Source organism: Nicotiana tabacum, chromosome 22, assembly GCF_000715075.1.
Source record: "Nicotiana tabacum cultivar K326 chromosome 22, ASM71507v2, whole genome shotgun sequence".
NCBI classification, from domain to species: Eukaryota; Viridiplantae; Streptophyta; class Magnoliopsida; order Solanales; family Solanaceae; genus Nicotiana; species Nicotiana tabacum.
The window spans coordinates 20,023,825-20,045,341 of record NC_134101.1 but is presented as its reverse complement, the minus strand read 5'-3'; the positions used below and the strand labels follow the sequence as shown (position 1 = coordinate 20,045,341).

General features: G+C 33.5%; 2 protein-coding genes across 2 annotated transcripts; both read left to right on the top strand.

Moving 5' to 3' along the window:
* The first annotated feature begins 5,833 nt into the window (after window positions 1-5,833).
* Window positions 5,834-12,015, top strand: LOC107812384 (transcription factor VIP1-like). The gene is made up of 4 exons (XM_075244312.1): window positions 5,834-6,526; window positions 8,055-8,187; window positions 10,259-10,343; window positions 11,521-12,015. The coding sequence occupies exons 1-4, from the start codon at window positions 5,988-5,990 to the stop codon at window positions 11,760-11,762; spliced, it is 999 nt and encodes a 332-aa protein (XP_075100413.1). The 5' UTR covers window positions 5,834-5,987; the 3' UTR covers window positions 11,763-12,015.
* A 549-nt stretch (window positions 12,016-12,564) lies between these two features.
* Window positions 12,565-13,588, top strand: LOC107812389 (zinc finger protein ZAT2-like). Its single transcript, XM_075242718.1, has one exon. The coding sequence runs from the start codon at window positions 12,638-12,640 to the stop codon at window positions 13,586-13,588; it is 951 nt and encodes a 316-aa protein (XP_075098819.1). The 5' UTR covers window positions 12,565-12,637.
* Window positions 13,589-21,517: the final 7,929 nt, after the last annotated feature.

Here is a 21,517-nt window from a genome sequence, read left to right as displayed (position 1 = left end):
TAGCTAACAACAAGCTTATTCAACTTTCCAGTTTCACGGAATGGACCAAGTCCCAATTTCCACGGTGCAAGCCCACACGCCCGTCACCTAGCATGTGCTTCACCTCCAAAATACCCACATAATACAATAATATGGGGTTTCATACCCTCAGGACCAGATTTAAAACTGTTACTTACCTCAAACCGTGTAATTCTTTATTCCGTTATGCCCTTGCCACGAGAGTTGGTCTCCGAAAGCCTCGTATCTAGCCACAATTAATTCGATTCAGTCAATACCAATTATTGTAATTAATTCCATAAGAAAATATTAATTTTCCAATAAAAATCCAAAATTAACTCAAAAGTCGTCCGTGGGGCCCACGTCTCGGAACCCGACAAAAGTTATAAAATATGAACGCTCATCCAACCACGAGTCCAACCATATAAATTTCACCAAATTCCGACATCAACTCAACCCTCAAATCTTAAATTAAAGTCTTTGAAGATTTCTACCATTTTAAACTCAATCTTTACCCATTTGAACTCAACAATCTTTCCACAAACCTTATTGGTATGTGTATGTATAAATAATACTCTAACACCCAAGAATCATACTCTTAATCACTCATCTTTATCCCCGAAATCCGAAATTGAAAGACTAGGGTATGAAACCTTACCTCTTAGATGAAGAACTTGAGATATTTCTTGTTGGATTTCAAGGCTTGAGCAAGATTTGATGAACAAGACACTTGAGCTTCTTCCTCTCTCTAAAACACTCTCACTTCTCTCTAAAAATATCAGGTTGTAGCTCAAAAATGACGTAACCCCTCTCTCTACCCGGCCTTGGGGGTATTAAATGAGCTCCTACGTGCACGGCCGCGCACCTGGGCAAGTGGTCGTGCATCTGGCCGCGCACCTGAGGCAGAAACTCTCAAATATGCACGGTCACGCATCTGGGCGCGCATATAATACAAGTTCAGTAAAATGGACATAACTTTCTGTATACATATCCAAATGATGAACGGTTTGATGAGTTGGAAACTAGACTCAAAGAGATTTAATTTTATAGGTTATAGACCATATAACTCTTCATATCTTGAGAGTTATGCTCGTTTGAAGTTAGATCTTGTGCGAACTCATTTGAAACTTTATCCCATCATAAAATTTTCAACTTGACTTAGCCTTAGGGCTCTTCTTAGACCGTAAACCATTCTTAATGCACCTCATACATATATCATCATGATCAATTGATATCATTCAAATTATCAGTCTTGTTCATACCCGAATTGATATAATTAGCACCCGCCAATTTTCTTAAGGATCTTAAAACACTTAGAAATTTTTCTGGGGTGTTACAATACTGTATTGGGGTTATTTTTTTAATCTTGTTTCACAAGAAAAAAGCTTGGATACATTCAAAAGATAGCTAAAGAGAAAATAGTCAAGTGACAATGATAAAAAGAAGAAGGGGATGACAATTCAAGTTTCAACTAAATTTGTACGTGCAATTTTTTTATTTTTATAAAAAGTTATTTCACTCTTGAATTTTTATTTTGGTCAAGTCATATTTCATATGAAGATTTTGCATTAACTTCTCCATGCAGAAAAAAAAATATAGCGTTTGCAATACAAGGTTTTAAGTACATAATTTTTCTAAATTTAAAATAAAATCTACATACCTAAAACTACATAAAAATTGTATTACAACTCTAATACTTCAAATATTATAGGTTTCTATCGCACAAAAGAATTTAAATACAACTCACAATTTATTTGGCATAGGTTTGACTGCACTCAAAATTTAAGAAATAAAATTTAAGTCACATAAGCTAAAATATGAATAAAGTACAAAAGTAATTCTATCATAATAACATTAAAATAGTAAGAATTTAAAACATAAAAAATTCCTACATACAAAAGCGTGCCCATTTTCTTGAGAGAAAAACTAAGATAAGAACTTAATCACTTTCAAACATATAACAACATGCATATGAATCATTTTGAGGTATTACTATATGCAATGTGTAGATGTCATGAGAAAAATTTTAATGAAAAAATTAATCTTGAATAAATTGATAGCTTGAAAAATAAAGAAGAAAGAGCATTGTCATGGCACAAATTCAGGCATTAAAAATGGCAGTATTCGAAGCACAACTGATCTTTCATTACAAAGGTATTCAATAAGATTATATCATGGACGGAGTTCTACACAAAATAATCTTACAGAATCATCTTTCATCATTGAAGCCAATTTCTTTTACAAGTTTGGGTCTAACTTCTTTTCTGCCACAAAGTTTTTAGGACCAGGGATGCAAATATTACCTATGGTAAAATATTCTTATGTTGCAGTCTCTTAATCCTGCTTGGGACCAAATAACAAGATGCATAATTTTTTTTTATTGCTCTCCGTAGAATCTATTATATGTGCGTGAACAATTGGCAACGTTACGTTATTTTACAATTGCATTATATATTTTAGCCATTTGGCGGGCAGTATATACTTATAAAGGAACTCTTCTGCATGGCCACGCGCTATAATTTTAAGTCGTACAAATAAAAATATGATAGACGTGAAAAGAAATACGCAGTTCTCCGGTAAGAAAATGGATGTCAATAGATGCAGCGATGGAAATTGAATGCGTCCTTGCAAAGAAATGTATTCCAGTACGTGAAGAAAGCACAATAACTTTATTCGGCTAAAAATCTTGTTCTCTAAAAGTGTTAAGAGAATTCGGTGGAATCCCCGTGTGGAACATTTATAGAAAAATTGATGGCAATAAGGAAAATGACTTAATTTCTTCTTTGGTTATTTCTGAGAGCCTTCTAATAGGTGGGACTCCAAGAATTGAAACAGAATTTATAAGTGTAGTACAAATTTAGAACGGACACAACGTTTACGAAAAGACACAACACGTAGTTTTCTTCTTTTCCCGTTTTCTCCGTTTTCTTTTTTAGTTAATACATATTATTAGTAATATATTATTATTAAATAATAGTTGTATATATTTAAGTAGGATATTTATGTTTTTTACAAGGGTAATTAGGTATTTTGACTTTTTAGTTCAGGGATTCTCACTCTTGTAATAACTAGTCTTTATTTTCGTGTGTTGTATGAGAAATACGTATTGAAAATAATAAACAATAATCTCAAATAATATTGTTCACCTTCTCAAGGTTAGTTACATATGTCACACCTCCTTTTTATCGAAAGGATAAGAAGTTTAAGGGTAACCCCCATTTGTTTGCACTTAATGGAGGTCTAAATCTTAATCATATAGATCTTAGATATTAAGTGCGTTTGTTTTTAAAGTCTAAATCTTAATCATTCAGATCTTAATCATTAAGTGTGTTTGATTTTTTTACTTCACAACCACTTAATGTGTCTGAATAGGCCTGTATGATTAAGATCTATAATAAAGACTTAATTTCATTAAAATGCTATCATCTACCTTCATTACTAACTGCCGCCACTGTCGATCATTATCAACTACCACCACCACCATCCTCAACCATAACCGCCACCACCCCTACCACCATCATCCTCAACCATAACAACACACTCACCCACCTCAACTACCACCACCAACCACCCCATCACCATCAATAATCATAGCCAGCTCTGCCCACCATCACCGTCCTCAACCACAATCACTACCACCACCCACCATTATTAACTATCACCAGCCACCACCTCAATCATCAACCATAATCACTATCGCTACAATTACCACTAGCTATTACCCAGAACCACCATCATCAACCAAAATCACCACCAACCACTACCTCTAACGGGGCACTTACAAGCACCTTCGTTAACCATCACCACCACCAACTACCCCCTATATTATTATTATTATTATTATTATTAATTGAATATTAGATTAATTAGGATTTTATTTGAATATACATTTATTAATTTTTAAATAAAGATAAATTTTATATATTTAGATGTTAAAAAAACAAACAATCTTAATCATTTAGTATTCAGATTTTAAAACACATCTTAATATTCAGATGTGTATTTAGATTCAAATATCTTAATCTTAATACACATCTTGATATTCAGATATATATTTAGATTTAGACGTTTTAATCTTAAAAAACAAAAATTAGGCCTAAGGGGTGGGTCTCAGCCACTCACTTAAGTTGTTGCTATATTCTAAATACATTGAACGGAAAATGTCCAAATATGCCCTTATACTATACGAAATTTAGCACATTTGCCCTTCGTTAATACTTTAGCTCAAATATGCCCTTACCGTCACATAGTTGGTCCATATATGCCCTTAGAGTTACACAGTAGGCCCATATATGCCCTTTTCGAAACGGAATCCACCCAAACTAATTAGCTTTTTCGTTAATTGTATTAAAGTGTATTACAAACACTATTTCCTTTTTATTAGTACTTTTTTTTTCTTCACCTTTCTCTTTTCTTTTATCTTTTTTATTTTTTTCTCTTTTTTTTCCTTTTTCTTTCTCCCTTATCCGATTTTCTCCATTATTGATGTCTTCTCCATTTTCATCATCAATTTCACTTGACAAAACTCATAAATTTTAATTATTAAGAAAATTCTCCCATAAGAATATTTTTATAGATCATATGTTTTTTAATTTTTTAATTTTTACTGAATATATATTTAGTTCTAAAAAATTTAACAAAGTAAGATTGAAATAATATTTATGTAACAAAAAATCCAAAAATCCAACAAAATCGAACAATCCAAACAGATATAATTGGTTTGTTTTGATTTTGATAAAAATTCAAACCAACCCATTCCATGTACACCCTTAATTTACATAGTTAATAAAAAAAATAGAAAATGTTCAGCTGAAAAAAGATTAACAACTCAAATTTATAACACTATAACTTGAACTCTAGGCTTTTAATCATTAAATTATCTTTCTAGAAATAATTTAAATATTTTGGCCTTTTGAGTATTGTTAAAGGTTGAGATGTTTTTATTATTTTAAAGTTTAAACCATAATTTTTGAAATAATTTCATTTTATTTATTTAGAGGGCCAATGAAACTGGAACTTGATTACCTTATGTGAGAATTTTCTTAGTAATTAGAATTTATGAGTTTTGTCAAGTGAAATTGGTGATGAAAATGGAGAAGACATCAATAATGGAGGAAATCAGATAAGGGAGAAAGAAAAAGGAAAAAAAAGAAGTAAAAAAAAAAAGATGAAAGAAAAGAGAAAGGTAAAAAAAAAAGTATTAATAAAAAGGAAATAATATTTGTAATACATTTTAATACAATTAAAAAAAGAACTAATTAATTTGGGTGAATTCCGTTTTGAAAAGGAAATATATGGGCCAACTGTGTAACTTTAAGGGTATATATAGACCAATTATGTGACGGTAAGGGCATATTTGAGCTAAAATATTAACGAAATGCAAATGCACTCAATTTCATATACTATAAGGGCATATTTGGACATTTGCCCTACATTGTAAATGATGATTCTATTTTAAACAACAATCCGAAAATGGCTATTGGTGGGCTTAGCCCTTCTAGGAAAAGGGTTCACTTTGGTATACTTACCCATTGGCTTGATTAGTCCAAATTTACATCATTAATAGGGAAAATAGCCCCATTAAGAGTTCATTCTCATATCTCAAATTAAGTTTAATTAAGAGGGAAAGGATTTTATTGATTAGCATCATTTGGTGGTAGAAAAGGGATTAAACAAAGGTAGCTTGTTACTTTGACAAAACAAATTTCTCTCGTAATCAGATTTTGTTTTTTTATGACCGATAGAACTCAAAGAATTAAAAAAGTAAAAATTAAAAGTATACCTGTCCTTTGGACAAGTCTTACCCCTTATTTTGTGGAAGCTTGTCGCTGACTTGCTGTAAGCTCTCTACTAATCTTTCAACCCGCCAGCAAAATACCCATGTTACTCTTCTTCGTTGCTTCTACTGCCAATCCCTGGGTCCCACCCCCACCTTTTTCTTCTTCTTCTCCTCCTCCGCCTCCAAATCAATAGTTCAGAAGTTTAAAAGAATGGACCCGAAGTTCGCCGGAAAGCCAATTCAGGCCCAATTCCATTCAGGTCAAACTGATCTTGACCAGATGCAGGATACTCCGACCCGTGGGTCACGTCATCGCCGGGCCCAATCCGAAACCTTTTTCCGGTTTCCAAACTTCGACGATGACATCCTCTTAGACGACGTCGTTCCTGACTTCAACCTCGATGTTCAGGCGCCGTCACTCATGCAGCAGCAGCAGCAGCAGCAGCAGCCTGCAAATTCGGCTGATTCTTCGTCAACTGGGCCGGCGTTATCAGCTGGGCCTTCCGATAATAACCCTAAGACGCTGGCCCACTACCGTAGTCTCTCTGTGGATGCTGATTTTTTCGATGGACTGGACTTTGGTGCTGCGGCGGCGGAGAATAAGATGATGAGTGGTGGCCCACGTCATAGGCATAGCAATTCCATGGATGGGTCTTTTGATTTTGAGTCTGAATCGCTTTCTGTGAAGAAGGCTATGGCTCCTGATAAGCTTGCTGAGCTCTCCCTGATTGATCCCAAGAGAGCCAAAAGGTTACATCTTTTTTTTCTTTTTTCTTTTTATCCACTTTTTCTACGTTTAATGCACTGTTAGAATTTTAGGTTGTAATTTATTTATTTTTTGGTTTAGGCTTGAATTTGGAATCATTTTGGGCTTAATTTGTTTTTTTCTTTCCCGAAGTGATTAAGGAAAAATGTGTTTTAAAACCTTTAATTGGGTCAGTTAAATTCGTTATGAAATGGTTTATGGTGAGAAAATGGTGAAAAGCAGATGGTACTTGCAGGTCTTGGTTTTTAAGTTATTTGTTGTTTCTTTGGAGTGCCTAGATAGCATAACTTCAGCTGTCGATAAAGTCTTTTACTTGCTATGATTCATGAAGTAGATGGTAGTTGCAGTTCTTGGGTTTTGGCTTTCTTTCTCATCTGCATATTAGAAGAAAAAAACAAACTAGTTGATTGCAGTCTAACTAGTAGCTCCTAACAGAGAAGTCAAGCTACTGTGTTGAGAAAGAGATGCTATTGCACCTTTCATGGTGATACAGCTTCATATCGAGCCAAATAGAAGGAGGCTGTAATGTTTTAAGCTGCTGAATGTTTAGTGAATGAAGATTAAACTTGGAATCATTGATTAAGTACGAAGCATCTTTTTCAACTTTTGGAATTTGAATTGAGGATGTTGAGGTGGATGTGCGGGCACACTAGGATGGATAAGATTAAGAATGAAGTTATTCGGGACAAGGTGGGCGTGGTTCCTATGGATGACAAGACGCGGGAAGCGAGGCTCAGATGGTTCGGGCACGTGCGGAGGAGAAGCCCAGATGCCCTGGTAAGGAGGTGTGAGCGGTTGGCTTTGGCGGGTACGAGAAGAGGTAGAGGGCGGCCTAAGAAGTATTGGGGAGAGGTGATCAGGCAAAAGATGGCGAGGCTTCAGATTTCCGAGGACATGGCCCTTGATAGGAAGGTATAGAGGTCGAGCAATAGGGTTGTAGGTTAGGGGAGGTAGTTGAGCAATTTCTACTTCGTACTTGGTGTGAGGCTAGCATGATAGGGTTTCGTCTTAGATTGCTATTGGTTAATGTTGTGTTTACACTATTCTTCCGTTTTCCATAGTACATAGTACATGGCCTTATTTACTTGTTATTGTTATTGCTTTTCATCTATTTTCTGGTTTTTATGTCGCTGTTATTATTTCTATATTTTCTGTTGATGGTACTGATATATTTGTCTCTTTTCGTCTTCTTGAGCCGAGGGTCTTTCGGAAACAACGTCTCTACTCCCTCGGGGTAGGGGTAAGGTCTACGTACTCACTACCCTCCCCAAACCCCACTTGTGAGATTTCACTGGGTTGTTGTTGTTGTTGTTATTGTTGTTGGAATTTGAAAGTTTTCTTACAAAAGGACATAATTGCATTGTTTCTTTATTAGATCTCATGGCAGCATTTACTTTTGGTCTTCTCTTTTCTTTTCTCAAAATAATAGTATGCTTTTGTTGGATAAGAACTCTAAAACCAAATTGCAAGCTTCAGCTTTAAATAGAGTTATTTTTTCGTGCAATTTTACAGGATTCTAGCAAATAGACAATCTGCTGCACGTTCTAAGGAGCGAAAAACTCGTTATACTGGTGAGCTAGAGAGGAAAGTGCAGACTCTGCAGACTGAAGCCACCACTCTATCTGCACAGATCACAGTTCTTCAGGTCTGAAATTTTTTCAGAAATATACGTGTGATATTCATTTACTTTATGAAATTATGTTGTCTAAAGTAATCTTACATGTTGAATAGCCTCTTGTATTTAGTAACATACCTTAAATACAATGTATGTATCCGTCAAAGTCACAGCATCACCAAGGGCTCTCAGCTTTATTTGATGTCTAAACTAAGTGATGATTTGCTGAATTCACCTGATGCCTTTGATCTTGATTGTATATGTTAGTAATTGCATACTCTTACATGGTTTCTTTTTCTGCTTTCACCGAGTTTGTATATTTAAGAAAAAGTCATTTTCACCTCAAACTACTGGTCGAACAATTGGTCGATCAAATTACTACCCAGAGGAACATTTCGAAACGAAAAGACGGAGTTAGCTGGCTAAGACTAAATAGCCTAACATCGACTAACCCATTTAGTGAAGAACTCCAAAATGTGCATATAGTCTCTGCAATCAAATAAAGAAGTAACTGATAAAGAAGTATGATCAATGATAATGACCTAATTTTCTTTTGTGGAGTAAGTCATTGTACAGAACTTATTGAATAAGTAACTCGAACTGATAGGTTGAACACTCTTCCAATTGAATTCTTGAATGTGGAAAAGATTGAGACTTTTGGTTCTGGAAAATTGGGGTTTTTTTTTTTTTTTGACAAGTGAGAAATGGGCTTGTTGTATGACTTGGAAACCAAGATTGGGGCTTTTTTAACCCCATTATGACAGAAAAGTTGCCATATTTCTGGAGCTTCTGCATATATTCTTTCAAGTTTCAAGCATCTTTTCTGCTGGTCGACTCTTCTATACAATTTGTACCCAATGAAAATGATATGGCCAACATTTTTAGTTTGCATGTTAGCTCTTCTGTTGTGTTCTAATTTTTATTTTTTTGAAATGAAGTTGTGTTCTAATTTTTAAGAACTGGTATGTGTAAAGAATGCAATCACTGCTGTTCATTTATTTGGAAATTTGCACTGTTTCATTGGGGTCTAGAATTTACTATTGCTCTATCATCTTAGGTTTGCATTCACTTTATAAGATATCCAAGTAATTATTTATCAGTTGCTTCTATCATATATTGGCCTCAACTCAAATTCAGATGTTGTGAAAGAAGCTGCGGAACAAGCTTTGTTTGTCATGCCATTCAAGTTTTAGTGTCACTCCAATCTTTTGCTGTTCAAACTACTTATGTCTAGGTCATTACACTTTGAAAGTTTGTAGAGTGCTGGTGCAAACAGTAACTCTACCTTTTCATTTTCACCCACTAGTCTGTCCTGCAATCAAGTGTTTCTAGTGGAAGCACCTCTCGATGGTGCTAAAAAGCGAAATTTCTTGTCTAGGATAGTCTTCATAAGTTAATTATTCCACAGTCTAATCTTGGTCTAGCATTTTTCCAATATCAGAGGAAGAATTCATTGTGGCTGCTAGTACCAACACTCTGGTGGAACCTATGTTAATACTCGGCAGTTGTACCATTGCACTTGTTAACAATGCATCATTATGCTACTCTATTACTCTTACTGTTTTCTTCTTTTGATGTCCGAATGATTTGTATGTATTTTACTTTAACTGCATCATGAGTATCTAGTTTGTACTAGTAAAGCTTCCATTTTGACCTGTTTTTTAATTTTATTACTATTAGGGGGAGGGGAGGGGATAGGGGAGGGTAATTTTACATAGGTGGGATTCGATCTCTCACCAAATGGTAAAGGATGAGGGGCTCACACCATGCGAGCTACTGTTCAACCTCAATTTTTGACCTATTTATTGGCCATAAGGCTTAATGGTGCTTTTCAACCCTTTGCTCTTATTTTCTTTTTCGGGACTAACATATAATAAGATACTTCCACATGATGCATATTTGCTGTGTGCCCACAAAGGCTATTGTCAATATTTGTTTTTATAAATGTGTATTGGCTGGCATTATAAATATATTGCTGGATATAACATTCTCAAGAGATCCAACACATTGTTGCTAAAACCAACAGAGGGTCATTTCCACAAAGTAAAACATGTAAAACTTTTAAACCCTCTTTTCACGCTATTTTTGTCTGTTGATGCAGAGAGACACTTCTGGAATAGCTGCTGAAAACAAAGAACTCAAATTTCGGTTGCAAGCTTTGGAACAACAAGCACATCTTAGAGATGGTATGCCTTTACTATAATTTGATACTATAAATTTTCAAGCTTATAGTCTGGTCTCAAAGAAAATTGTGCACGGAAGAGCATTAAAGTTAATATAACAAAGAAAAAGGGCAGGAGTGTCTGGTGGGTCTAAGAATAAACAAAATTCTGTAAAAATCCTCCAAAAACAGAGCATCTTGAGAAACATTCTGATTATGTTTTCTGCAATCACATTTAAAGAGAAACAAGGGTTTCACTGGACCAGCTAATGAGATTGGTAAAACACAATGCTATTCTTAACAAATGTATACTACTGTCACTTTTGTGCTCTGCTATCCATCTCTTCTCCTTTCTCTTTTTGTCTTATGTGTTTCACTTCCACCTCAGACCGGTCATCTCTGATGCTCAGAGTCTCCACCATCCACCTCCGCCCATACGTCTTCCTCCTCTTTCACGCACCTACACAACCCTTTATACCCATGTCAGAGGAGACATCTTTTTTCAAATACCTATTTTATAATTATATATGGTGGAACTACAGTTGGCTCTCTTCCTATATTCAATCTTCAGCTGGGTTTGAATGTAGGTTTAAATTTTCAGCTCTTTGTATCGAGTCTAGCTCTATCTTCAGAATTTTGTTGAGTTTGGAGTATATTACTATATTCAACTCTTTGTTTTAATGTAGTTCTGAAAAATCATTATTCTTTGCCTAAACAGGTCTTCTAAAAGAACCAGAAAACAGGATTTGTTTCTCTCACACACAGAGAGAACAGAACTGAACTGGAAAGTTTAGATAAACTGAAACAAAATCTTTCTGACTGAGTCAATTATTGTCCAGAGGAATTTTTAAGCTCAATGTCAAAGGCTCCTCTAGAAAAGGTTTAAATATACCCTTCGTTATACTTTGGGTCTAAATATACCCCTGCCGTAATACTATTGGTTCAAATATACCCTCCTTTTATTAAGTTTGTCCAAGGTGGACATCCAATCCTACGTGGCAAAATCTTTCTGATTGAATATGTTATAGCATCATTTGCTTGCATAGCTTTACGATCTTCCTTTTTTTCCTTTTTGGTGGACTCATCTACTTTAGTATTCGTTAGTGCCATTATTTGTTTCTCCACCTTCTTGTCCGAGCTTGCTTAGTATATTGATATGATAATAGAACTATAGGACTGAAATATAAGTGAATAACTTTCAGCTCTAAATGAAACGTTGAGGGAAGAAGTGCAGCGGCTTAAGATTGAAGCAGGCCAAATTCCAGCTGCGAATGGAAATAGAGGTATGCGTCTTCATTTACCTCCCCAACCACAGCCCTTTGTTCAATGTGGTAACCACCATGCACAACACCAGCAGCAGCACATTCCCCGTTCGACTGCAAGTAACCAAACTGTCCCTGGGCAGTCTCAATCTAGCTTCTTCAACTTCAACAGCAGGGCTTGAAAGTCTCAAAGGTGAACTGGTCTGGTTTGTAATTTATCAAGTAGATGGCCTTGTAAATATTGATATGTAGAATGTGTGTAGATTGTCAAAAGGTTATTGAGTGAGTGTTGTTCAGCTCAATAGCTTGTAACGTACCAAGTATTTAACAATATGAATTACAGATTCTTTGATGTGGGATGCCGGATCTCGAGTTTATTTCTATTAAAGAAGTACAGAATTTGAAACAGTTCAATGATAAGAGAAATGAGTCTCTGTATAAATTTTTATGTAGATTATAATTTATTTAATAGGTTCCTTTTTAGGATAACGAAATTTATTTTAGACACATTAAATTTGAAAGGAATTTTAAAGGAGTCAATTGGTTATTGCGACACTTATATCACTGTTTCTTCATAAAATACCTTCACAAGAATTTGACAATTCTAAAGGTAAAGTAATTCTATTTCTCACCTCTTTTGTTCATTTCTATTTTTTTCCTTTTCAACACATGGATGATGTTTTTAAACCATAATTAATTTAAGATTATGCACAGTGGAGGTAACTTCGTACCCCGCAGGATTGTGAGCAAAAGCAGTTGAACCTTTACCGTTTGTTGTGTTTGAAAATGTTTAGGAGACAGTGGGAGACGTGCTTATCCATTTCCGATTTGTGATATTAATATTAAGGCTTTTGATCCTTGGAGATAAAGTAAGGGTATAATTGGATTTTGTGTGGTAAAAATTGGAACCGCCCCACCGTAATTCTCTGACAGTAGAGAGGTAACCGCTCTCATTTTCTCCCACAAACTGTCTACATAAGGAAACCTAGCCATTTTCTTCGAACTTTTTTGGTCAATCTTCTTCTCCTTATGCACATCTTACAGACCAAATAGAGATATGGAACACCATGCTAGCACTAGTTCCAATTCCTATCAATCTCTTGCTTTTCGTCAACCTCAAATAGAAGAAGAAAAACCATCAATATTACCCATGTTTGACTCTACTACACATGTCACAAGTGTAAGTTACCAACCCCACAATAATCCCAAGAAGAAAAGAAGTAGATTCCTCAAGATTGGTAACTCATTCCCAATTACAAAGCCTACTTGTTCTGGAGTTGTTAAGCCTAAATGTACCAAAAAGCCTCCAGACCCAAGTGCACCAAAAATTACTCGGCCTTGTACTGAGTGTGGCAAGAAATTTTGGTCATTGAAAGCCCTTTTTGGTCACATGCGTTGTCATCCTGAACGCCAGTGGCGCGGCATTAACCCCCCTCCTAATTTCAGGCGACACAACGCTGACTCTTCTACTTCTGCTCCAGAATTTAGCCCTAGACAAAATGAAGTCTCTTCACAAGCCCCCAAATCACTTCCCCATATGATAATGACAGACGAGGACCACGACATTGCTTCGTGCTTGTTACTATTAGCCAATGGCGGACCAAAACCTGATGATAACGACGAACCTGAGAATGTTGTGAAGGACAACCTGATTAATGTGGATGCATCAGCAGAGCCTTCAGCTTCTTTTTCAGGAGTAGGTATAGCCAAGTGTTGTCAATTCGAGTGTTCAAGTTGTAAGAAGGTGTTTGGATCACATCAGGCTTTAGGTGGACACAAGGCTAGTCACAAAAATGTTAAAGGTTGTTTCGCATCAGGTTCAGGTTCAGGATTAACCCAAGCTCCTCTTATTCTAAACCCTAATGCACATGATCATATTACTACTAATTTGGATCTAAACTTTCCTCCTCCTGTTACATTAATATCAGGTGAAGATCAATATGATTCTTTGTCTTCCTATTCTTCTACTTATTCAGGCTCCGCATTGGACTTAAGGTTGAGGCTATAAGCTAGGGCTTCAACCCTATTACATAAGTAGTCCTATATATTGCTATAGTAGAAGCTGCAAATTTGGGGACAAATGAATTTACAGTTGTGATGTACTAATGTTCAATACACATTTGTAGGTACTAATGAAATAATAATACTAGCTAGTAACTTCTTATGCGAACAGTAGTAAGTTCAATTCTATTTCCTGGTGTTAGTTCATTTGTTGTGCAACTATTTTGCTGAAAGCTTCAAATTATATGTACGGTATGCGAATGAGTTAAACTTTTATATATTAAGATTTAAATCTTTTTTATACAATCAGGTTATAATTGCAGGTAATTATTTATAATAAATGGGACTAGAAACATCGAATTCAACTGAGACTATTAGATTAATTGGAGAAAAAGGAATTATTGATACTAATTTCAAAAGTTCAGAATTAAAATAAGAGGGAACATGTAGAAGGGAATTTTAAAAAAAAAAGTATAAGAAGGCGCAGACCAAAAGCCATGGCACATGAAATGGTCAAATGCTATTGAATGAGTCAACCTCATAGAAACAGTTCGTACGAAAGTCGTTGGTACTGGACTTTCATTTTATCCATTTAGAGGTCAGTTTGCAATCCTTCCACATGTTCTCATTAATGACCGTCCGTTATTTGTTGCCCAAATAAACAACATTACCTATAAATTGAAAATGATAGGCTTAACATATGAGTTAAGGAGTTATCACCTCAATCTTGTATCTACAACGCTTTAATTTGGCTTGAATGAATAGTAAAAAACATGATTAAAGAATAGTAGAAATGATAAGTAGAATTTAAAGAATAAATTCCCAAAAAAGAAAAAAAAGAGAGAAGCAAAACTTAGAAGGTGTTTGGATTGGCTTTTAAAAAGTAGCTTCTCATCTAAAAGCCAAAAGTCATAAGTTGGTAATACCCAACTTTTGGCTTTTGGCTTATTTTTGTACTTTTCATGCCTAAAAGTAAGTGTTTTAAACATTTTTTTACTAATTGTCAAATACCATAAAAACTAAAAAGATGTTTAAAAGTCAATAAGCACTTAAAATAAACCAATCCAAACACCCTCTTAGTCTTTTTCAAGAAAAATAAGAACAAAGTAATTAGCTGGTACCTTATATGGTACGAGTAAAAAAATTTATTCATACCGAACTTTTCTTTCTTCTCCTTCCTCCTAATCCAAGAAAGGGGGAAAAAAAATTAAGATGAGCATTAAAACTTTATTTCCTCATCATTGAAAACCTTACACATAAATTTAAGGAGATAGAATTAATTAGATATATAGAATAAAGAAAAATATAATTGTTCTATTAAGCTGTTAAACTCTGAAATCAAGCGTATACGTATGGCTTTGTTGGATCATAAGCCCATGTACCGGTGCACGAAATTGGGGCATTTGCATCTATACCCAGTTTTAGGATTATAATTGAAGTTATACCCACTTTGTAAAAAATATTACAAGCCTATCAACTTAAGGATCAACTTCAGACTTATTGGGTCTGAAGTTTAAAAAAAAACAAAAAAAATCTGAAGCGCAATGGACTTGAGGCCAATTAAGTCTAAAGTGCAAAAATTGCACTTAAGATGACTTACGGCCAAATAAGTCTGAAGTACAATAATTATTTTCATGTAGTTAAGGTCAAGCAGGTCTAAAGTGAAAAAATGTACTTCATATACACTTAAGGCCAACTAGGTTTGAAATGCAACCAATGTTTTCATGCACTTAAGGCCAAATATGAAGTGAATAGATTACAGATGCACTTAAGGTCAAATATGTCTGAAATGCAATCAATGTTTTCATGCACTTAAGGCCAAATAAGTTTGAAATACAAATTGCCCAGAAACATAAATTTGTTTCGAATTTTAACAATCCAATATACGATTTAACACCTAAATCTATTCCAAATGAGCTCAAATTTGAAACATAGCCTCCAAATATCATCAAGAACAAATTCTAATCATCAATTTATCAAAACAAAAATAAATCTAACAAACTCATTTTGCAATTAAGAAAAATAGAAAGAAGAAATCCTAAGCAGTAGTAAAATATAAAGCGTCACAACAGCTCATCACTATAATCACTATAAACCACCTTAAAATATGCTTACAAACATCATATAAATTCACTGTCACCTTTATTTTCACATAAAAGAAGAAGAAGGAGGAAAAAAAGGACTAAAGTTATTTAAACTTTGGATACTAATTAAAAATAAAATAAAAAGTGGGTATGAGGGCGACCAAACAAGGCGCCCATACAATTTTTACCACGAAGTTCGCTTGATCTCTTTTTAATATTTGAGTTAAAGTAATGTTTTACTTGTACATTATCCAATAAGGTGATACCAAATGATAAGAAAAAGGTGAAAAGGTACGTAGTAGTAGTAGGGTTATGCATAATTTGGTAAATAGCGAATTATCGTACTGAAATAGAAAATTTTTGTATTTGGTATTCGGTAAGGTATTTGGTTTAAGTTTAAAAAAAAAATGGTATTAGGTATGGTATTTGGTATTTTAAAATGAAATACCGAAATATCGATACCGTACCGAAATATATATTATATTACACAATGCACATATTATTAATTATAATATAAATGTAAAAAATCTACAATTTTACTTTCCTTTATTCTCCAAATTCGTCAATTAACTCTAAGCAAGTTTTGTACAGTTTTCTCTCTTTGGGTTGATATTTGCTGGTTTTGGACAAAACTTTTGTCAACAAACGTTTTTAGTTTTGTACTTTTGAGTACTTTAATTAAGAATATTACAGTCTATGACTCTATGAGCTAGTTAATATTCAAACCGAATAAACCGAAGTTACCGAACCGAACAAACCGAAACCAAAAGGAGAAAAATCGAACCATACCGAATTTAATTAGGTACCAAATACCATACCGTATTTGGTACTGAAATACGGTATGATTCTGGAATTTGAGTACACTTAAATTATTGTACATATAACAGATCTGAAAATAACTTAACATACGATATCCGAAAATGCTATTTTTTTCTGTTCAAATTGTAAGTGGCCATACAAGACCTTTTTTATTGTTTAATTAAGTGTTTATTGCTAGTTCTACTTCCGCAATTGCTAGGTCAACAGTTTAGTCAAGTAAGTCAAATTTTTCGTAATTTTCTCGGGTTTCAACTTTCATATCAATTCAGTTAATTAACCAGAAATTAATCAGTTAAACATTTCATTAGCTGGTCTGATCTAGATATTTTATTATGGTATTTATGCTGTTCAACGCTTAAGATCACATCCAGCTATGGTTGGAATAGCTCGCAACTCAAACTACTATGCCATTTCTCAAAGTTTTGCCATTTCAGTGAGAGAACGTTTACTCCAAATTTTGATTTATAGGTCAAATTTCGAATTGTCACGAGTAAAATGAACAAAACTCTTATAGTTAACTAACACTAAACAGCTATCCAAATATGAAGTTCTTTGGACTAGCTTTCTATATTCGAAAAATGCAAAAACACAAATTTCGATGAAGTCACATATAGCATTAGCAGTCGTCTAAAGCCTTTTTTACCAAGCTTTTTTAAGCCAAAATTGTTTTTTTTAAAACCAAATGTTAAGGTATTTGGTCAAACTTTTAGAATGAAAAAAAAGGTGTTTTTGAGTAGAAGCAGAAATAGTTTTTGAGAAATAGAAAAATAGTTTCTTCCTAAAAGCAATTTTGAGAAATAAACTAAAACGTAAGTACTTTTCAAAAAAACTTGGTCAAACACTAATTGCTGCTTAAAAGTATTTTTTAAATTAATTAATCAAACACAAATTGCTACTCACTAAAAGCATTTTTTTTTAAAAGTACTTTTAAAATAAGCTAATTTTAGAAGCTGGCCAAACAAGGTATAAAGTTGTTTGATCTATGCATTATGATTTGTTAATTAGATTAATTTCAGCTCCAAAGTCCACATTGCAATTTTCAACAGAAGTTTCTTAATTACGCGAGCAAGGCATTAAATTAATTATGTATGCACGTACTATGTACCAACCATATTGGAAATTTTCTGTCTTCCTAAAACCAATTTTCAATTTTTATTGAACGACCTTTGACATTCTGTTTTTTTTTATTGAACGACCTTTGACAATAAGGTATTTAAAAGCAGAACAATTATGAAATATTTAAGATTATTAAAGCCAATGGACTAAACAGGCTAATTTCGCGCAAAAGGTACAACTTCAATAGCTGCTCATACAACCACCCGTAGCATGATGTAACTTGAAATGGCAGAATTAAATATAAAGGGATTTTCTACTTAAGTTTTGTTACTTTTGGAGTTCCGTCGAATAGATATTGACTCATGGAATTAAGCATTTTTTAATTATAATTTCCAAACTTTGGAGACTACTGCTCCGGTATTATTTCATTTTATTTTCTTATTAACATGATGATTTTTTTGGACCCTTTCTTCTACTCCTCCCCCCCCCCCCCCCACCAACACACACACCAAGAAAAGGCATCGCTTTTCATGACTTCTTCTTCAGTTTTGTTAAAGAAGAAGTCAAATAGTAGTTGGGTTCAATTTCCTTCTTGTTTGAGACCTCTTGTGCTGATGACTTGTGTTACTAAATTTTCATGTCACAAGTTGAAATATTTAAAGAAAGAGGAGGAAATTAAACATAACAAAAAGAAGTGAAGTACTCTTAAGAGCAAAAAAAAAAACAAAAAACAAAAATGAAAAATAAAACTTCATGCATGAGAGAAGTGAACCACATATAAATTATAGCCAGGGGTAAATTCTGCTGTTATTGGAGTTAATCATTCCATACCCATACAATGGTTGAATTGATCTAGATTTTAACTATATATATGAAGAACCCGAACCAAGAAAATCAATGGGTTCTAGAAATATGGGTCTCTCTTTACAAAACTTAGAAGTAAGTCCACAAAATGCTTATCTGAAGCATTAGGGGTAAAAAGAACAAAGATAAAAAATATATAATATAAATGTATACTCACTAGTGAACCATGTACAACTGAAGAAACTTCAAAGATATTGAAGGGAAATCTTTTCTTTTTTCCTCTTAGCTACTAATTAATTTTCCCTTCAATTTCTCATGGCACGCGCGCTATTGGAAGCTTTAGAGGTTGATACCATTGTGCCTTTTGGAAGGAGCAGAAGGTGGAATAGGGATTCCTTTTGGCAAAGACTGAGAAAATGATTTGTGAGGAGAATTATTGTGGGAATTAGTCAATGGCTTAACATTAAAAAGTTGTGAGTTCTTTGCTGCATTTGCATGGTGATTATCAGCCATAAAGATAAGAAGAAGAAGAAAAAGTAGCAAGACTAATATTGTTGTGTTTTTAATCCTGTTCAACATCTCGAAAAGCTCTTGTAATTGCAGTTATGGTGAGAAAATAAAAGGAAAGGAGTTGGAGGGCGGCTAAGTATTGAAATATATAGAAAAGAGAGGTGATGTTTGTTGTGGAAATTATTAATTTTATAGTAAGTATTAGTTGGTGGAAATGTCTTATTTCGTTTTATGTGTGTTTTTTTGTGTATATGTGTGGGGGTAATAGGGGTGTGATGTCGGGTGGGGTGACTTGTGTCTGAAGTTTGCTTTAGAAGATAACGGATTTGGATGCTTTTTCTAGTAAATTTCTCTTTATTTTCCTACTTCAAATTTAATAACCAAATACAATTGTGAACATAATAAATGTCCATAAGATAAGTTTTCAAGTAACTAATGTAAAAGTAATTAATTAACTTTATGCAAACATATAATACTTGCTAAGTGATAAGTTAAACGATATATACAACAATATTCTTGATAGAATGATCTCACGAAAGCATTGTAAAATAAATATTTCTATGATATTCAAGCTATTATATATACTAGGGGAACAAATTGCAATTGTTAATTTTCTTGCGAAAAGATATTACAATACTTTTATTAACCTAGCTAGCTAATCCTCTCATGTCTATTTTGCCATCCTATCAACGAACAATTTCTCCTAGTTCTTATAATATTTTAGCTCTTCAGGCAATTTAGACACTCTACAACATATGCTGATACTAATATAGTCTAACAATATATTATATCGCCTTTCTTACCCAAACAAAAAAGAAGAAGCTTTTACATATGCAGGCTATGGAAGAACAAACCATATGTTTTTTTTAAAACTAAAGCCGTCTTATGTTGGGGTTTGACATCTACACCTACCATTTAGATTAATAAGCACAAGATGAATATATGAAGGAGGGGGATTTGGATAAGACTTGGCATTTGGGTATTCCCAACTCTTTATCATAAGCTTGCAAAAAATTGATGCTATGGTTTGTGCAATGCAATGGAAAATATAAATTAAGATACAAAAAGATTTTCTCCATTATGCTGATAAATACTTCTTGGCCACATTGATTGATATATTTATCACCGTTGACACTCTTGGGTTATTGTAGTTTATGATGAAATTAACATGAGTACGAATCAAGATTAACCCTAATATGTAGAGATTAGAGAAGGATATTGAATTTATAGAGCTTTAGTTTGTTCCTATAACGTTCATCAAGCAACAAAAGAGATGAATAGACAAAATTTGTTCGGTATTTAATGCAAGTTATGTGCTTATTATAAATGGCTCCATATAGTTAAGGTTATTCATGTTTATGCGCTTATGTTTGAACCAAGATATTGTCTAACTAACCCATGAATTACAATATGTCCAAAAAGAATTCTACTGATATTTCACTTAGGAATATTTACGCAATGTATAATATATGCAGGTGAAGGACTTTGGACAATAACCAGACATTTGAATTTTGAATAATTCACTCGTTCGCCAAGCAAAAATAATATAGAAAAAATTTCCTAATATGAAACGTTTAAAAATTAAGGTGTTATTTGTTCACAACTTTCAATTAAACATCATTTTTATTTGAATTTTCAAAAAAGGGCACGTAAAATAGAATAAAAAGAGGTTCAAATTTTATCAAGCACGTAGAAAAATTTGTTATTTGCGTGATATTAGGCTTCTGTATATATTACTCATGTAAAATTTAATTTATGTAGATTTCTAAATTAATTAATGAGAGTAATGTAGTTTGTTATTAAAATATCTTTTTAATTAATTCTATATAGTATGAATAAATGAGTTACCAATAAATAAATTGACCAAAGAAAATATATATATATATATATATATATATATATATATATATATATATATATATATATATATATATATATATATATATATATATATATATATATATATATATATATATATATATATATATATATATATATATATATATATATATATATATATATATATATATATATATATATGAAAACACGGAGCATTAAATGCAGGGAGGGCAAGAACACATGTTTTCTTGGACCAAGTTGCTAATTTGAATTTAATTTGGCGTAAAAAAGAAATTCCGAAAGGAGTATATTCACATACGAAATTGGAGTAAATATAAAAATATGTTTTATAAACTTTATTATCTTTATAAAATATGATATTCAAATTTTCCAAATGATTTTACTTGTATTGTATCCCAAGCATAAGTATGAAAGCACCAAAAAGTATGGAAAACCAGGAGCAATAAATATTGGGAAATCTGTTGCATTAGCTTCGACATATTGTCCCTTCCATTTTCCTAAACAAATTTTAAAATTGGTTCCTGATTGAAAAAACTTATAGGTTACGGTTCTAACGTTAAAATTAGGGACGGCAAATGAGAGGGGGTGGGGCAGGGAAAAAGTTTAATGGGACAGGGCAGGGCAAAGTTTTAATGGGGTAGGGCAGGGCCGGTCAAAACACATTTTCAGAAAATAGTAAATGGGGCAGGGCAGGGGTAGGGCAGGATTTTAGCTCAAACTCACTTGTGTGTGCCTACTTAATCTAGCTATCTTATTCATCAACAGATTTGGTGCCCCAAATTCTTGTCGTTTTGTTTTCTTTT

What these genes read in the sequence shown, in the direction of transcription:
- LOC107812389 (XM_075242718.1), top strand. Translation starts at nt 12,638, where the DNA reads ATGGAACACCATGCTAGCACTAGTTCCAATTCCTATCAATCTCTTGCT.
- LOC107812384 (XM_075244312.1), top strand. Translation starts at nt 5,988, where the DNA reads ATGGACCCGAAGTTCGCCGGAAAGCCAATTCAGGCCCAATTCCATTCA. An exon ending in GATCCCAAGAGAGCCAAAAG is followed by an intron (nt 6,527 to 8,054) that starts GTTACATCTTTT and finishes GCAATTTTACAG; the next exon opens with GATTCTAGCAAATAGACAAT. An exon ending in ACAAGCACATCTTAGAGATG is followed by an intron (nt 10,344 to 11,520) that starts GTATGCCTTTAC and finishes AATAACTTTCAG; the next exon opens with CTCTAAATGAAACGTTGAGG.